This window comes from Lutra lutra, chromosome 14, assembly GCF_902655055.1.
Source record: "Lutra lutra chromosome 14, mLutLut1.2, whole genome shotgun sequence".
NCBI classification, from domain to species: Eukaryota; Metazoa; Chordata; class Mammalia; order Carnivora; family Mustelidae; genus Lutra; species Lutra lutra.
In genome coordinates this window covers 79,769,639-79,787,068 of record NC_062291.1, presented here as the reverse complement: position 1 = coordinate 79,787,068, position 17,430 = coordinate 79,769,639, and the positions used below count along the sequence as shown (strand labels likewise).

Sequence of the window (17,430 nt, the reverse complement as noted above, 5' to 3'; positions counted from 1 at the left end):
TTATAGTCCTTATTCTGGTAATCTTATTAAATTTATACGATGTCAAATGTCAGGGCTTAAAATCTCTCAGGGAGGTTGTGACCAGGATACTTAACATACTATTCTCAAGTGCTAAATTTAAATGTATGTATAAAGAAATTATTATTTTCAAATGTCTATCATTTGAAATAGTATGGTTCTGGGAACTATTAAAAAGAGATTGAATGGGGCGCCTGGGTGGCTCAGTGGGTTAAAGCCTCTGCCTTCGGCTCAGGTCATGAGCTCAGGGTCCTGGGATCGAGCCCCGCATCGGGCTCTCTGCTCAGTGGGGAGCCTGCTTCCTCCTCTCTCTCTCTCTCTCTGCCTGCCTCTCTGCCTACTTGTGATCTCTCTGTCAAATAAATAAATAAAATCTTTAAAAAAAAAAAAAGAGATTGAATGAAAGTTAAACTCATTTAATAGCCTGGAGATAGGACAAAATAAACAAAGAATAGTTTTTGAGAATTCTACCAAGGCAGTTAACACCATAACAGTTGAGAACCCAAACTGTGGTATCAAAAGAATTGTGGACTTTTTTTTTTCTAAGATTTTACTTATTTATTTAACAGAAAGAGAAAGAGAGAGAGAGAGTGCACAAGCAGGGGAGCAGCAGGCAGAGAGAAAGGGAGAGGCAGGCTTCCCTCACAGAGCAGGAAGCCCAACTCGGGGCTCGATCCCAGGACCCCGGGATCATGACCTGAGCCAAAGGCAGATGCTCAACTGACTGAGCTACCCAGCTGCCCCCAAAAGAATTGGATCTTAAGTCTAATATTACCAAGTTCATTACCAAACCTGTAAAATGGGATGCAGGTGTGGCTATAAAGGCATCATTAAGAGGTCCTTGTGATGATGCAATTATTTTGTATCTTGACTGTATTCGTGTCAATATCCTCATTATAATATTTTACTACAGATTTTCAGCATATCATCACTGGGAAAGGCTGAATAAAAGATACACAAGAACTCCTACAACTACACGTGAATCTGTAATTCTCTCCGAATAGTTTAATTAAAGAAGTTATCCTATGCAATTACCTATCTTCCCTAATTTCCATGATGAGTGAAATAAAGCGAACTAGACTACAAATTACTTTAAATTTAGCAATGACATAACCAGAAGGTGGCACTGTTACCACATGACTGTAGTCCTGTGGTGACTATGTGACTATAGTCACATAGTAAGGCACTACTCACTTTAAATGTCTGGAAAATGGAATACTAATTTTATCAATCAAAATTGTAAATGCTAACCCCAATTCAGTAATATTTTCAGTAGGTCTTAGATGAGGTTTGCAAAAATATAATTTCATAAATCATTAAAAAATAAAAATATACAAATAATTAATTTGGGATCTGTATAACATGGATAAGATTGCAAATGGAAAATACAAACCCATCCAGTGTATTTTCATCATGTCTGATGTAGACTGTCATACCCGTAGAAAGACAAGGAAAATTCTTACCAAATCTCGTATTCATTATGTCTCTGCACTTTTTAATACAAGTATTTCCTGCCTCACCTACTGTTGTTTTGATAAAGGTACGAGAACCACTTAAAGGAAATTCCCGAAATGCAGCTAGAAGGGGGAAAAAAAAGGGCTGAGAAAGGGATTTCTATTTTTGTGAAAGCAACAAAGTTTAGAACTTTCTTGTTTTGGGTCTTTTTAAAAAATAAAAAGCATTTAAAATACTTTTCAGGGAAAGAAAATTAAGTTGCACCAGTTAATAAAGATTACTAAGAGATGGCCTTCATCCAATTCCATCATTATTCGATGCCGCCTATACAGCAGACACGGACTCTCTGTTACCAATAGTGGGTCTGAAAAAAATAACCTCTAACATGACAACGGCCCCTCTGAGAATCAAAATGCCCTCTGCCCCCCCCCCCCCCCCCCCCCGGTCATGCCATGTCCAGTCTAACCAGTAACCAAGCAGAGCAAAAGCAGCCTGGACAATTCAGAGATGCTTTGAAGCCAACATGTGTCACAGTACTTTTGAGGGCACGTTTTTCTTTTGCTTTAGTGAAGCAAAATAAGCAAGCCCTTTTTTCCAAAACCAATCATCTTTCCTTGTACAGATATATCAAACTATGCCTTTCAAAGGTTACCAAATAATTAGTCTGTCCTTAAATATGTAACTTCCAGTCAATCACCCATATTTTCTACTAATTCTACTACCTGTTCACACCAGAGCGGAACCAAACCAAATGAGAAGTAAGAATTTTGAGTTTATTCTCAAATCATTACAGTGTTCAACCAGTTTGACATTATAAAGATAACAGACATAAAAGTAAACACTGGGAAGCACACGTACATTCCCATTCTGAAAGAAGACATGTTATATATATATACAGGAAAAAAAAATGCAGCAAATATTAAGGTATTCAAAGTGATTTGTTGACAATTCAGATGTGACATATTTACAAGAAAAGTTTTAAAATAATTAAATAATTTTCATAGAATTATAAAAGTATTGAGATAAATATTAGAGGAGACCCTGACAATCACAAGAACATTTTCCTATGCTACTTAATACAAGGGCAGTTCTATAAAAAGTCCCAAAATAGAGCCAGTATTTTGCCACTATGAAATATATCAAATTACCAATACCAAAATATGCTGAAATGAACATGTAATGTAGAAGCTGTACCAAAGAAAAAAGCATGAGGCTCCTAAATATTGCAAACTGTCTACACAGGATTTCTTAGGTGTGTTCATGAAAAAGTAACTTTCAAAAGAGCCATTATAATGGATACGTTGGCAGAAAAAGTGATAGCTACTTAAAACTTTCCATCTACCATTTTCCAATATAGCTGCAAAAAAAGAAAAAATAGAAATATAACTTTTTAAAATATTAGCTTATGAATAAAAAAGTTGAGTGGTGCACTTAATGCATTTAGATTTTTAAACTGATTCCATAATTCCCCTATAACAGATGGTAACCTCTGGACCCCACCACTGTAGTAGGAAATCTCTCTCCTTTTCTCAAACCAGACATCATCTTAGAAAATGCAAAGGAGAAAAAGGGACACATATGAATTCATAACAAAACAGCACAGTAAGATGGTAAAATATCATAAAAATAGCAGCATGTGAAATTCAAGACTAGTTTCTTAAAGCAAATGTTTAAGACTCAACTGTAAAAATGGTACTTCAAACTGGTCTATTACTCAATGCTTGAAACTAAGGGTTTTTAGAGCGGTGCTGACATTTACGATATGCCCGTGATTAAACGTATACTCCAATTTGTGTTTTACAACATCTCTATTGCACACGTAGGAGAATAAAAGCATCCTGGCATCTTGACCATGAGAAGATATCTTATCTACTGAAAATTAATTTTATCCCAATGTTAAAAACTGATCACGTAGGACTTCTGAGCACATTATTCTAACAACATCCTCCAAGAGGAGAATACACAGGCGCTTGAAGAGAGGTTAATCAGGGACAAAAAGGGGAGGCCACAGTCACACAGCTAAGGGCAGAGTGTCTTTACATCTAAACTTGAGGTCTTTCACTGATCCAAATATAGAAATAAGAACTATTTATAAAACCTTGATATGAAAATCAGATCACCCAGAAATTTCACACCAAATCATTTTCACTGTTCCATAAAAGCAAAGACTGCTGCAAGTCCCAAGTTTTTTTCCAACTCATGTCGAAGACACAGCTGTGTGACTTCTAATTTCCACCCCATGCAACCCACAATCCTCACTAACAGGTCCAACGATCTCCTCTCCGCAACACTGGCCACTCACCTTAACGCCCAGAGCAACAGAGATGGTTATCATTTCCAAGCTGTCCACACTGTAGTATAAATTTTACAGCACCACAGACGTCATGATTTTAGATATCTTAGTCTGACAATATTTCATTCAATAATATTCACCAGTAAGAATATGTAAATATCAAGCATCTAATAGGAAATCTAAGTAGCATTTTAAAAACAACCAAAATAATTAATATGCATTTTTAATGTTTTAAGTTGTTAAACATTTAAACTGTCAAATTCACTAGGAAAAAATACCACACACACATTTTCATCACCCAAAAGAGAGCACACGAAGCTTCAGACAGTTGATACTGAAACAGGTTTTTTTCTCGTGTTATGTTTTTTTTTTTTTAAAGAAATTACATTTAATTTGGCCACTCCCTAGATTCTTGGTTTACCAGCTTATAAAGAGTACATCAAAGAGGCAGTATAATATGTGTATTAAAAACCGTTTCGTCCTCTATCATCTTTGGCTAGAAGGGCCGAGGAGGCAGGTGAGGCTCCACGCGCTTCCGTCTCACACGTCGCTGACCGGAAGGCTCGCGTCATCCAAGTCCACGGGGTCACAGTCCTTCTCCTGAGGGCCATTTCTACTTTGAGGTTTTAGCAGCGCTTGTTCAGTCACTTTGGAAGCTGGTTCTCCTGGAGAGACAGTCTGGACCTTGAAGTTCCCTGGCTTGACCTTGGCAAGAGATTCGTAAAATCCTCGCTTCTCCACGGTAAAGCTTGAGACCAAAGAGTTGCTGCGAGAGGCTGCGGAATGTGGGCTGGCGGCTGTGCTGGCAGAGCGGCAAGCGGGTTTGGATTCGGAAGCACAGCTGGGATGCTCCTGCAAAGACGGGTGGTGGTCAGACGCAGGCAAACAGTAACGACAGAGTTAGTAACTCAGTGTGAGACTTTCTTCTCTGAAAAACAAACGAAACACACACACACACACACACACACACAGAGCAGAAGCATGAGCCATGCAGCATACATGTGCAAGTTCTTTCCCAAAGCAATGCATTTTTAGAAGTGAGGTTAAAGCCATGACAGTCGACAACCATTTCCACTAAGAAACCAGTTCTGTCACCAAAGCTTTGCCACTTGAAGACTCGGGCAGCCTACCCTGGGGTGCAGGGCTCCAGCTGCAACCGAACTGTGTTTAAGAAGGGGGCCTAGCAGCTCTGCCATCCTATTTAACAGCATCTTCTCAATCAACACTAGGAATCCTCCCACATATTTTAGGAAGATTAAAAAAAATTAAAATGCAGAATGTAAAAAGTAAAGGCCATATTTCTTTAGTAAGTGGAACTCACTGTTTTCCAAACCTACGGTTTTCTCTGACAGTCTGACAAATTTCGTTTCTCATCCCTGAATTTTGCTGCAACCAGTAGTGGCGCAGTCTTTTCACTGTTCCTTTCACGGCACTTACTTAGTTTTGAGTATGTCATACATTCATACGGTTAAAGGTCTTAAAGGCAGCAAAGGGTACATATTTAATCATTTATTAAAACTGGAGAAATAACTATCAGTTGTGAATCTTAATTCTAATTTGCTTCTAATTAAGGATATCCTTAATATGACCATTCCAAATGCATTGCCATACAGTTCCTAGCATACTGTGTTCACGTATGATACTAGTGGTTTGAAAACAAAGTGCTACAAATTGACAAAACACTATAGATTCCCAGGAGCTGGCTAAATTTCACCTGAGATTTAAAATGTCATGCAAAGTATAGTAACGTAGAGTTTATCCAATGTATATGCATGCACGAGTCTGCATATATTATTAGAACAAGGGTGCGGTTAAATGGTGTAGTATAAAAAATTTCAAAATACATAAAATACAGAAGTTGAAACTTGTGGCAATTCAGGAAACTAATTTTTCGAAAACAGCTTAATGTGACTTTTTCAATTAGTAAGGTTCCATTTTTTTCATGATTTATCTTTTTCATCATTGTTTAAATATGCATATCCAACTGGATGACTGCAGTGAAATAGTTTGCGTTAGTGTCAACAAAGTCAGTTACGGTAACTGCAAAGGGCAGTTTGGTTAACTCAACTTTCTATGATCAGTTGTAAGTAGTGAGTGAGTCCGGGCCCTCTAGTAAGAAGGCACGTTTGCGTGAGAGCCCACATACGTGCTGCATTCACCAGTTCTTGATGTATACCTCTGTATACAAGGATTCGACAGCCTTCTGGCCTGCCGCATCTGGAACACAGTGCAAAGCTAAGATTAGAGTTAACCTATACTGGGGAGAGGGAGGAAAAGAGAAAGTTCTGCTGACAGTTACAGACAGAGAGTCCACTTTGCCCCCACCACAAAGCACAAAACACAGGTGCCCTTCTCCAATGTTTCCTCTTCCCAAAGACACTGTTTTTTGCAGAGTCCCATACCTGGCGGCCGGAAAGGTCACATAAAACACAGGCAGTTACAAAATTAATACTATGAAAGTGACTTCTAAGATATTCCAAAAAAGGATATAAGGAGAGTAACTTAAGAAGTGAGAAACTTGGACTTGTATTTACTGATCTGTAGTTATCACTACCAGGAAACTATTTAAAGGCAGAATTACTACTAGAAAAATACCAAAAGTGCAGAACATCTGGCATTAACAACAAATCTGTAGAAGGTAATAAAGGCTTTCATGCTACATGTGAGACTACATTCTGCAGAAAAGTGCTACATTTCAAGACACTTAACGTTCTTTTTTTCTCGGGACACCTGGGTGGCTCAGTAGGTTAAGCATCTGCCTTCGGCTCAAGTCATGATCCCAGGGTCCTGGGATCCAGTCCCACCTTGGGCTCCTTGTTCATCAGGGAGACTGCTTCTCCCTCTGCCCGCTGTGCCTCCTGCTTGTGTTCCCTGTCCCCATCCCAATACATAAAAAAAATCTTAAAAATTTTTTTTCTATTCCTCAGTAGAGATGAGAGACCACTGACCAAAGTATTCTAAAGCCAAATCTTATTCCTATGATGTTCTTAAACATAAGTTAAAAACATTTTTCTTATTTCTGAAAATGTTTAACATTTCAATTTTATTATCATGTTACCACAAAGACAATTCTGATAGTGAAAAGCGGCAGGTTTTTAAATTACCCTACCAGAAAATGAAAATGAGACTATGCAATGGAAAATAGTGGCTGAGAACAGGAAATCGTATTAATTCTGGGTTCAGCTGTTCAAAGGTCTTACGGCACTAATAAGTTAAAAAAATCCTTAACTAAAATTAGAGGGAGTAAAGAGGAAATTGAGGCTTTCAGCAAACTGTGTAATGCTACAACCTCAGGTGCTTTACAGGATTAGGCCACATCCCATATTAAGAATTTGTCAAGTTGTAACAAATCTAGACCTTGTACAAGAAAGAACTCCTAAAACAAAGCAAGGAAATGTTCATTCTTTAGTTGCCCTGCTTGTGCATTTAAGACAATACAATGCACAGAAAGTTATGTATACATAACACTACAAGGAAGCATTAAATTAGAAATGCATTATTTTTTTGCAAGTCCAATTGGTATGAAAGTCAACATGCAAATAAATCTCAATACAGAACGAAACCAGAAGGATTAGGGGGAGAGGAAGGAAAATAACTTGACAGGATGGTGAGGGGGGGGCCCTAGGGAGTATCACCCCAGAGAACAGGGAACGTACAGAAGACGCTGACCGGCCAGGCCCCCGCTGGGCTACAATGGCACCAGAGACTGCTTTAATCCAACTGTGCATCTCCTCGGGACTATCAGCCTAAGGGAGAGAAAGGACTCAGTCAGTTCGTCCTCAAAATCAGTTCCTATGTCTACAGATCCAGTGTGCCCATTCTGGTAAATTATTACAGAGTCAACAACAAAATCATTCCAAGGCAATGCTTTCCAAAAAATTTTAGATATCACTTTTTAAAGCCAGGTTTTGCAGGGTAAGTTATTATAGAGACAAAAGTTGGACACCTGATATTTTAAGATCAGACACATCAAAAAGCGTCAACATGAGTACTTCTGGAGAGAAGATGAGAGGAAGAAGTCAAAGACAAACCTCGTCTCGCTCTATCCACTGCTATACTGTCTGTTACAAGAGTATTTATGTAATTGTGTGGTTAAAAAACATTTTGACATCATTTTGTATATTACTCTCCTAGAAATCTTTTCTAGTACTACACTAAATACTGAAACTCTGGTAGTCCTATTCCAAAGTAGCATATTCCTTGATAGGATCTTGCTTCCCAATGTGAATTTAAAACTTTACTATGACTTTAAATCCGATTAAACAGAGATCCTGCCTTTTACTTATGTCCAAAGATTTTAAGTCACAACATGTTCTTTTGAACCAATGATTATAACAAGGACTTTTAAAAGGAAAAACTCAAATCAGGAAAGATAAAGCACAAATCTAGAAATCAATGTGGCAAAAAAAAGGAGTTTAAAAATGTTGATACTCTGATGGCCACTCCTGATCTAGAAACTTAACCTAAAGAAGAAATCAAGGCAGACTTAAGCACACAAATGTTCACTGTAAGGGCCTGCCCCTCTCAGAGGAACTAGCTTGTGGACCCCGGAAGTAGGGGCGGGGCAGGCCGGGTGGAGACGTCCAATCGGTGTGGCGTGGGTATATCCACTGGGTGAATTGGGATTCAATTGGCCGCCTGTGTAGGGGCGGGGCTCAACCACCCCCATAAAGGTTGGTCTGCGAGGCTGGCGAAAAGGAGGAGGAGAGCTGTCAAAAGAAGAAGGAGGAAGAAGAAGCAGCAGAAGAGTCGGCGGAGCAGCAGAGAGAAGAGTCGGCGGGAGAAGAAGAGGAGTTGTAACAGCTCTTGTAAGAGCTGTAAGTGCCACCAGCGGTCCCGCGCCACCAGCGCCCCGACGCCTGCGGCCCGATGCCAGCATCCCGATGCCAGCAGCCCCGCCCACACACTGCAACCCTCGGCAGCGGCACCGCGGGGAACGGCCTAGAAGGCAGCAACCTCGCCAGGAACCCTGAGCCGCTGCCTCGCCGGAGCGGTGTCATTCCGGGGAGCGGCTTCGTCAGGGAAGAGGCCTCCTTGGTGAGCGGCCCTGCGGGAGCAGCATCATCAGGGAAGAGGCTTCCTCCAGAGCGGCCTCGCCGGAGCAGCCTTGTCAGAGTGACGTCATGGGGAACAGAATCTGTGTCATCGGTGTTGTCCTCCCTGTCATCATCGCTGTCGTCATCACCTCTTCTTGGGAGCGGCTCCAACCGGGGAGCGGCCTCATCTGCGGAGCAGCCTCGTCCGGAGCGGCCTTCTTGGGAGTGACCTTGTCGGAATCATCATCGTCGTCTTTTCGTAAGAGACAGCCCTGACCGGTCAGTTTGATTTTTGATGCTTGGCGTGAAATAATTTGATTTTCGCTTTATATCAGTCTCGTTCCTTTGATCATGGACCCTAACATTCACCACCACATTATTTATCATAGTAAATATACAAAACTATGTAAATAACCAGTTAGAGGAGCAGAGAAACAGTTGAACTGCGGAACATTCACATAACAGAACACATAACAGAACACTGTTATAAAAATATACCCCTTTAAGAAGGCACTAAAATAAGAATGATTTCTTGAATGTGGGATTTTGTGTGCTTTATATCCTTTTCTTCGTATTTTTTTATATTTTCCAAATTTTATGCAATCATCATATGTAACTTTTATAAAACAAAAACAAATGTTCTTCAAAAAAAAAAAACTTTCAATCTAACTAGTTTGCTGTATAAGTAAAAGGTGTATTTTAAACTTAAATACAGGATGCCTGTCTCCCACCTGTGGGCTCCACTGTCTGTTTTTATTGTGGGTATTTTAGACCCGGTTTCTAAAATTACCAAAAATGATACAATCAAAATTCCAAAATATGTGCAAAAATAATCCAAACTGAAAGTTAGCATCTAAATTAAAACAGCATTTCCCTTCCCACAAATACTATTTAATTCTATTCTGCCACTCAGAACAAAGAGTGCCCCTATTTGCTAAAATGACCTACCAATAATTTTACATGTAACTTTTTTTTAAGTTGTGAATTACAGCTGTCATGTTTTTCTTTTCTTATTCACATAAGCAACAAGTTTATTTTTATTTACTTCACCTCCAAAATTATTAATCTCTTGGTAAGAGGATCTATAATCTCCAAACTCACCTGCACATAGAAAGTTCGAGACGATGTTACAATTTCAAAGAGATTGTCCCTCATCATTATGTCACTGTCAACAAAAACAAACGTCCAATTGCACGTAAATAGCAGTTGTTGGATAGTGTGTGTTTCACTTGTTTATCTAATACCAAATATACGTCAGTAAGAGAATAAATAGAGGTAAAATACTGGTATAATTTAACAAAACCAAATTAGCAATTTTTTCAATTTATTCTTTACATATTTCATATAGCTATATATATATTTTTTAAAAGATTCCTAAAGACGTATAAAATTCAAAGTTTTCAATGGCGAATTAATCAGTCTGCTCAAAGACACACTGGCATAGTTAACACATTTTTCTTACAATACCCTATTATGTAGCAACTTCCAAATACTAAAATAAGTAATACATCAATCTGTCAAATATGATAGAAGTTGTTCATATTAAATATTTTCCTTCCCATTAATAAGCCTAGGGATTGTTTCTTAACTTTCAGTTTTCAAATTAAACAAAAAATATCTCAATACTTTAATCTGAAGATTTTGTAAGTTCAAGTATATCCCAAGTACAAAGAAGAGTTTAAAATAACCCTAGAAATAACACAGAAAAATATCATCTGTACACATAAATCAAACTAAGGCAACATTGAGTATTAATAAGTTGTGCCAGGAACTAAGTGAGAGCTGATGCTTACCTCTGCTTACATTCCTGGACTTTATGAACCTCTTTAAGTGGTATTACACGGAGGGGTTCTTTTTCCTGGCAAAAAAGCAAACAGATACATGGTATGTTCTTAAAATCCTTTTAAGAATTAGCTGTCTTACTTGGAGATCCGCATGAACACTGTGCTTCTTTCTTGAAGCACATCTAAGACCTAAGACCCTCCTGAACCATCTAGCATCAGAAGAGACCAAACACTAGAACCTTATACACACTGTAGTTTGAAACAAGGAAACTGGCATATAACCCTTATTCACATTATTTCTGGTCTTAATGACAGTGGAGCTTACTAAAAGCCATTAAACCATCAGACTTTCCCCCGATGGACTCCTATGCGCCCTATAGGTGTAATGCTTCCTCTTCTGGAATGTTTTTTAAATACAGAAGGCACCAGAGTAGCAAATACCCAGATTCTTTGAATTACATTTCTCATTTAAAGACTATCACTTTTATATGAATACATTATTTTAACAAGCACAACTTATTGAACATTTACTAAGTGCCACGACATCTGCTAGTTTTTAAACACGTTACCTCACTTAAACTTTCCACAACCCCACAATGCATGCACTACTATTCACCTGAGGAAACAGAGCCCCAGACATTAAGTACCTCATCTAAGGTTACAAAACTAGATACAAGACACAACTAGTTCCTAACAGTATATTTATACTATACATTCCATGAAATATTATATGCCGTATTTCACTGAATATCACATTATAAGTTTAAGACATACCATTATTTGATGCAGCACTAAGAAAAAACTAAACCATGCCAGAACACTTTTAAAAAGAAATCACGAATCTTTAGGTTTTAGAAAATAGTTCATTTCAAAATAATTTCAGACTATAAAAGGCTTACAAAAATAGTACAAAGAATTTCTGTATATGTAGTACCCTGTTCTCCAAGACGTTAAAATTTTACACTTGCTAAATCATTCTGTTTGTGTTCATGTATGTGACTACGGTGTGTATACATATTCCTTTCCTGAAATGTCTGAAGGCAAGTCATAGCTAGGATGTACTTTACTACTGAATACTTGAGTGCAGATTTCCTAAAACAAGGATGTTCTCTCACATAACCCGGTACAATTAGGAGAACCAGAAATTCCACACCACTGCAATACTGTTATCTTCAGAGCTCATTAACTGCCCAGCAGCATCCTCAACAAAAACAGGAAAACCATGGCTTTTCTGCTTCAGGGTTCAATATGGAATCAGACCTTGTATTTAACAGTCATGTCTCTTCATGTCCTTGACTGTCGAAGAGTTCTGCTGTCTTTTTTTCTCTTTCATGACCTTGATAGTTTTCAAGAGTCCAGGCCAGTTATTTTGTACAATGTCCCTTGATTTGGACTTGCCTGGTGTTAACCATGCTTGGATTCAAGCTGTACAGTTTTGGAGGGAAACCACCGATGAAATATGTTCTTCTCATCCCATCATTCTCAGGGAGTGCATGAGAGTGGTGTGTCCCATAACGAGGATGTTAATCCTCATCTCTTATGGTCATGTTTGCCAGTAACTAGAAAGTTATCCTCGTCTCCTTTGTCATTATCATCTTGTGGGAAGATACTTGGAGCCTATGGAAGACCTAGTTTCCCCTCGTTGCTTTGCCTACTAGTTTTATTGAATTCAAAGAATTCTTGCCTGAAACCATGACTATAGTAGCTGCCAACAGTGATTTTCCCCCCTAACCCCATCAATTCATCTATATATGGTAGCTAGAATTTTGCTCTAAGGAAATGGTTTTCCTCCCATTTAAGTCATTTAATTAATTAATGAATAAAAATTCATTCATTTTAATTCTCTGGGTTGTAATCCATTCCTATCATTATTTATGTAGGTGAACAAATTGTGGGAGTTTGGGGCACTGGAAGTCCCTGCAAGCTGGGCTTGCGTCCTTTTGGCATATCCCCATCATCCTCTGAGCCACTTCCTTATCTTCTGTCACAATTCACTTTCTGGGCTCAGCCTGTCCTATTCCTCCTGGCCCACCTCTGAAATCTAGCATCTCTCCAAGAGTTCACATTCCTTTTGTTAGAGAATAGCCCTTACACTTGTTTTGGGGGGAGAGGACCGCCCATCTCTTCACTCAACCATGGCTTTCTCATGAGAGATGAGAAGTAATATTTCTCTGAGGTTTTAACTTACGCTTCTTTAAGTATGAGTGATGCGGAATAGCTCATATACGTTTAAAGGCCATTTAAGTTTCTCCGTAGATGAACTGTCTATTCAGATCTTTTACTTCTTTTTCTACCAGATATTTTCTCTCTTGGTTTTCTCTCTGTAAACTTTGAACCAACCACAAACTTAGACAAAGGCTGAAAACACAACACAAAGACCTGACCTTCCTGAACCATTTCAGAGTGAGCTGCTGACCTGGCCCAATGACCCTTCACTTTACAGTGTATTTCCCACAAAGACATCGTCTTATCACAATACAACCATGGAAATCAGGAAAGTGTCCCCCGAATGTCCTTTATTAAAACAAAAGAATTCAGTTCAGGACCGCTGGCTGCATTTACTCATTTCATCTTTCTTTTCCTCAGCCGTTCTTGACTCCCACAGTCGTGACTCTACTGAAGTCTCCAGGGCAGGGCAGTTATTCTGGAGAAGGTTCCTGATTTCCGTGTGTCTGATCCTTCCCGAAGTCTAAATTCAGGTTAGGCGTCTTTGGCAGGAATATCACAGAAATGAGGCCACAACCTTCTCAAGCTATCCTGTCAGGTGGTAAATAACTTTAATTCCTTGCACCACCGATGAGCTCCACTCTACTCATTTGATAACTGGATTAGAGAGGTATCTGACTTTAGATTACAGTGGTAATTCTATCACTGTAAAGTTACTATTTCTTTTGTACTTAATGTGTATTTTGTAGACAGGGACTTTGAAGCTTTGTGATCTCTGGTTCCTCATCTTACATACACAGACTCATGCATACACTCATTTATATCTATGTGGGTTCATGGATTCCTACTTTATTCAAAGGGCAATAATCTGTTACCAACATTACTTATTTTGATGCTCAAAATGCCCCCAACATGATAAAGTACAATGTTTTCAAGTTGGATTCTGGGTCCTTCTGACATGTCCCTAGCATTCTATGAATACTTCTTTTCTGATACAAGACATCGCAGTCTTAGTTTCTGTTCATTTCTCCTGTCTCAAGCTTTGTTATCTCACCATTTCTCCAGGAGTCTAGGTTCCTTTCAGTGGAAAAGGGTGGGTTTTTTCCAGCTGCACAGAGCTACAGAGTATACTAGATGCATATATACATAAGTACATGAATACATTTACATCTATATTTAATTCTATATCTACCTGCATATGTTAAATGTTCACATTAACTCCAATCTAATATAAAAGTTTTCTCCTTTTCCATATTTATTATTCCCTTTTTTGACAGAAACTTGGCTTTTAATATATTTCCTTATTTTATCAATAAGTACACACATCCACATTCTCTTATCTCTGCCACCACCCTCTCTCCCAGTGTGGATGTGCTCTTCTCCCTACACCATGTTGGGCTAAAACCCCCAAGAGGATGGCCTCATCCTTCTTGGCCTGTGACTGCTGACACCAGGCTACTCTGGTTCTTTTGCTCCTGGCCCACCAGAAGAACACCTACATTGATCTGCCTCAGCTAAAAATTGTAGGCCTGAATTGTTTGGGACTCATGGGAGGAAAAGAGAGCAGAGGGTAAGGAAGGACCCCCTCAATTTTTAAGATTCTTTAGGGATATTAATGTTTTCTCCCTGATATATATTACAAATATTTTCTCTAGTTTTTCAGTTGTGTGCTTAAATCCTTCACACCTACTAAAAAAAGCTTTTAACTCCTCTTATTTTAGAAATACATACATAAATTACATATTTATTTACATATGTAAATAAATACATACATAAAATAATTACAGAGAAAATACTATGTCTAGGAATTATTTCAAAATATGAAGGGGGAGGGGCACCTGGGTGGCTCAGTGGGTTAAAGCCTCTGCCGTTGGCTCAGGTCATGATCCCAGGGTTCTGGGATCGAGCCCCACATCGGGCTCTCTGCTCTGCAGGGAGCCTGCTTCTCCTCTCTCTCTCTCTCTGCCTGCCTCTCTGCCTACTTGTGATCTCTATCAAATAAATAAATAAAATCTTTAAAAACAAAAAAAACCAACAAAATATGAAGGGGGAGTGGGTGGTGGTACCTAAGAAACAAAACTAGCCATGTGTTGATAATTACAAAATCCAGGTAAGGAATATACAGGGGTTCCGAATACTATTCTATCTACTTTCTGTCTAAACTTTTAAATGATCAAAAGGTTTTATAAAAAAAAGCCCTTTTCCACACTAAACATCAATTTTTATCATCTGTCATTCTTTTTTTTTTTTTTAAAGATTTTATTTATTTGACAGAGATCACAAGTAGGCAGAGAGGCAGGCAGAGAGAGAGGGGGGAGCAGGTTTCCTGCTGAGCAGAGAGCCCGATTCGGGGCTCGATCCCAGGACCCTGGGATCATGACCTGAGCCGAAGGCAGAGGCTTAACCCACTGAGCCACCCCGGTGCCCCTATCATCTGTCATTCTTGAGCCTATGGAGGTACATAAGCAAATTGGCTAAGGTTTTTTAAAACTTCACATTCCGATTCCAGCTCTTCCGAATCACTTTCTGACTCAGAGCCATCAGTGTCAACGTTTCTCAATCCATACCATTCTCTGTGTCAAAAAGAGTGTTGGGGATGCAGCATCTCTTAAGAATGCCCCACTGTATCCCCAAGATTTTCTTCACTGCAGGATCTGGTGCTGGGGTTTTCAGATCTTATGTAAGGGGCTGTGTGCACACAAGCGATGTCAACTACCGCAGAACTGCTGCTCGACCGCCCTCGCCTGCAGCAACTCTAAGACACCCCACAATTTCAGAAATGTTAAATGTGGGGGAAATGCACCCCTTATCTATTGGTATATTTACAGATTCTAGCTTTACCTGTGTTTTCTAAATGCTTAACACAGTCCTACATATACACGGCTGTCACTTCCCTCCCTCCTCTCTTAGTTCGGTATTCTTTTATCTCAAGTTTAATAGCATCATGTCTATATGCAGGTTTTCAAAATTTAATAAATGTTTGCATAACAGTTCTTGTCTCGTTATAATCACTGGGGGTGATGGGGTACATGTCAGTTTCTCTGGCACAGTTGAACTCCTAAAGAAGGCCATCTTCTTTTTTTAAGATTTTATTTATTTATCAGAGAGAGAGAGGGAGAGAGAGCGAGCACAGGCAGACAGAATGGCAGGCAGAGGCAGAGGGAGAAGCAGGCTCCCTGCCGAGCAAGGAGCCCGATGTGGGACTCGATCCCAGGACGCCGGGATCATGACCTGAGCCGAAGGCAGCTGCTTAACCAACTGAGCCACCCAGGCGTCCCAAGAAGGCCATCTTCTTTTTTTTTTTTTTTTTTTTTTTAAAGATTTTATTTATTTATTTGACAGAGAGAAATCACAAGTAGGCAGAGAGGCAGGCAGAGAGAGAGGAGGAAGCAGGCTCCCCGCTGAGCAGAAAGCCCGATGTGGGGCTTGAACCCAGGACCTGGGATCATGACCTGAGCCGAAGGCAGCGGCTTAACCCACTGAGCCACCCAGGCGCCCCAGAAGGCCATCTTCTAACATCACTAACTGTTCTCTTCGTTCCCAGTTCCCAGGAGAGGGCACCAGAGCCATGGAGGGCTCAACGAATGTCTGTTGCATTAATGACTCTTTCTAAGAGTAGTGTCATTTATTAAAAGCAATGCATCAACCTACTAATCAGGCAACGTGTAGCCTTCTGAGACACCAAGTCTGATACTTTTTGAGCCAAGTAACTACTATTTCCAGATGAGGCTCTTACAATTTGACGTCTGAACAAGGCTAAATACCCATGTTAAAATGGCTAATCTTGCTACGCGATGCCAATTTCCATTTGAATATTCAAAAACACTTATTCATTATCTACCAAGTACCAGGTGCTGTGTTCATAAAAAGGGTATAAAAGAGATCTTTGCTCTCAAGAAGCTCACATAAGTAACTGGTAAAGACAAGTATGCATACAATTACAAAACACAACGGGAAGTATTAGGACACAAGTGGGCAACGGGCACCATGATGTGTAGGGAGAAGGCACTTAATCTAGAGTCTGAAAGACTCGCAGAAGAACAGACACCTGAGATGAACCTCAAAATATTCCTTTCCTATTCTCTAAGTACTCTCCTGTCCAATACAGTACCACAAGCCATGTGTAATTATTTAAATTAAAATGGTTTTAATTTTAGAATTGAATAAAGCCAAGCTCCTCAGTCATACCAGCCATGTTTTCAGCATTCATCAGCCACATGTAGCCAGTAAACCTGGCCAACGCAGATAGAGACCATTTCCATCAGTGTAGAAAGTTCTACTGGATAGGGCTGTTCTGGTGCCTTCATGCGAATAAAGTATAGGTTCCCTACTCAAAGGTCCCATAAAACAGGAAAAGCCAGGACAGACATGTAAGGTATAAAAAAACATTCAAATTATCCAACAATCTGTTGCAGAACTTGGGCTATGTGAGAAGAATATTTTAAATAAGGATGTTACTCAAACAAGTAAAAGAGAGAATTTCAATCTTTGATTCCACCTTCAGATAGGATAAAAAGGTCTTATATGAGGAAACTTAAAAGTCAATCTGAAACAGGAAAAAAATATCAAGAGAGGGCAGAGAAGAAAATACAGAAACTTTGTATTTACAACTCTGTAGAAATACAGCGTTAAAATGCTGACTTTTAGAGACTGAATTCTTCCTACAATCTCCTCCAGT

General features: G+C 39.3%; 1 protein-coding gene across 7 annotated transcripts in view; it reads right to left on the bottom strand.

The window, feature by feature from the left end:
- Positions 1-2,229: 2,229 nt before the first annotated feature.
- Positions 2,230-17,430, bottom strand: part of PLEKHA1 (pleckstrin homology domain containing A1) — a 56,169-nt gene continuing 40,968 nt past the window's right edge. For 3 of the 7 annotated variants that reach the window (XM_047702127.1, XM_047702130.1, XM_047702132.1), the window contains 4 exons: positions 10,596-10,660; positions 9,904-9,967; positions 7,423-7,512; positions 2,230-4,618 (listed from right to left, as the gene is read on the bottom strand). In XM_047702127.1, the coding sequence (XP_047558083.1) occupies positions 4,307-4,618; positions 7,423-7,512; positions 9,904-9,967; positions 10,596-10,660 (531 nt within the window). In that variant the 3' untranslated portion in view covers positions 2,230-4,306. Of the gene's footprint in view, positions 4,619-5,912; positions 5,984-7,422; positions 7,513-9,903; positions 9,968-10,595; positions 10,661-17,430 lie in introns of those variants that run through there. The other 4 variants (XM_047702128.1, XM_047702129.1, XM_047702131.1 and 1 more) reach the window with 4 other exon arrangements.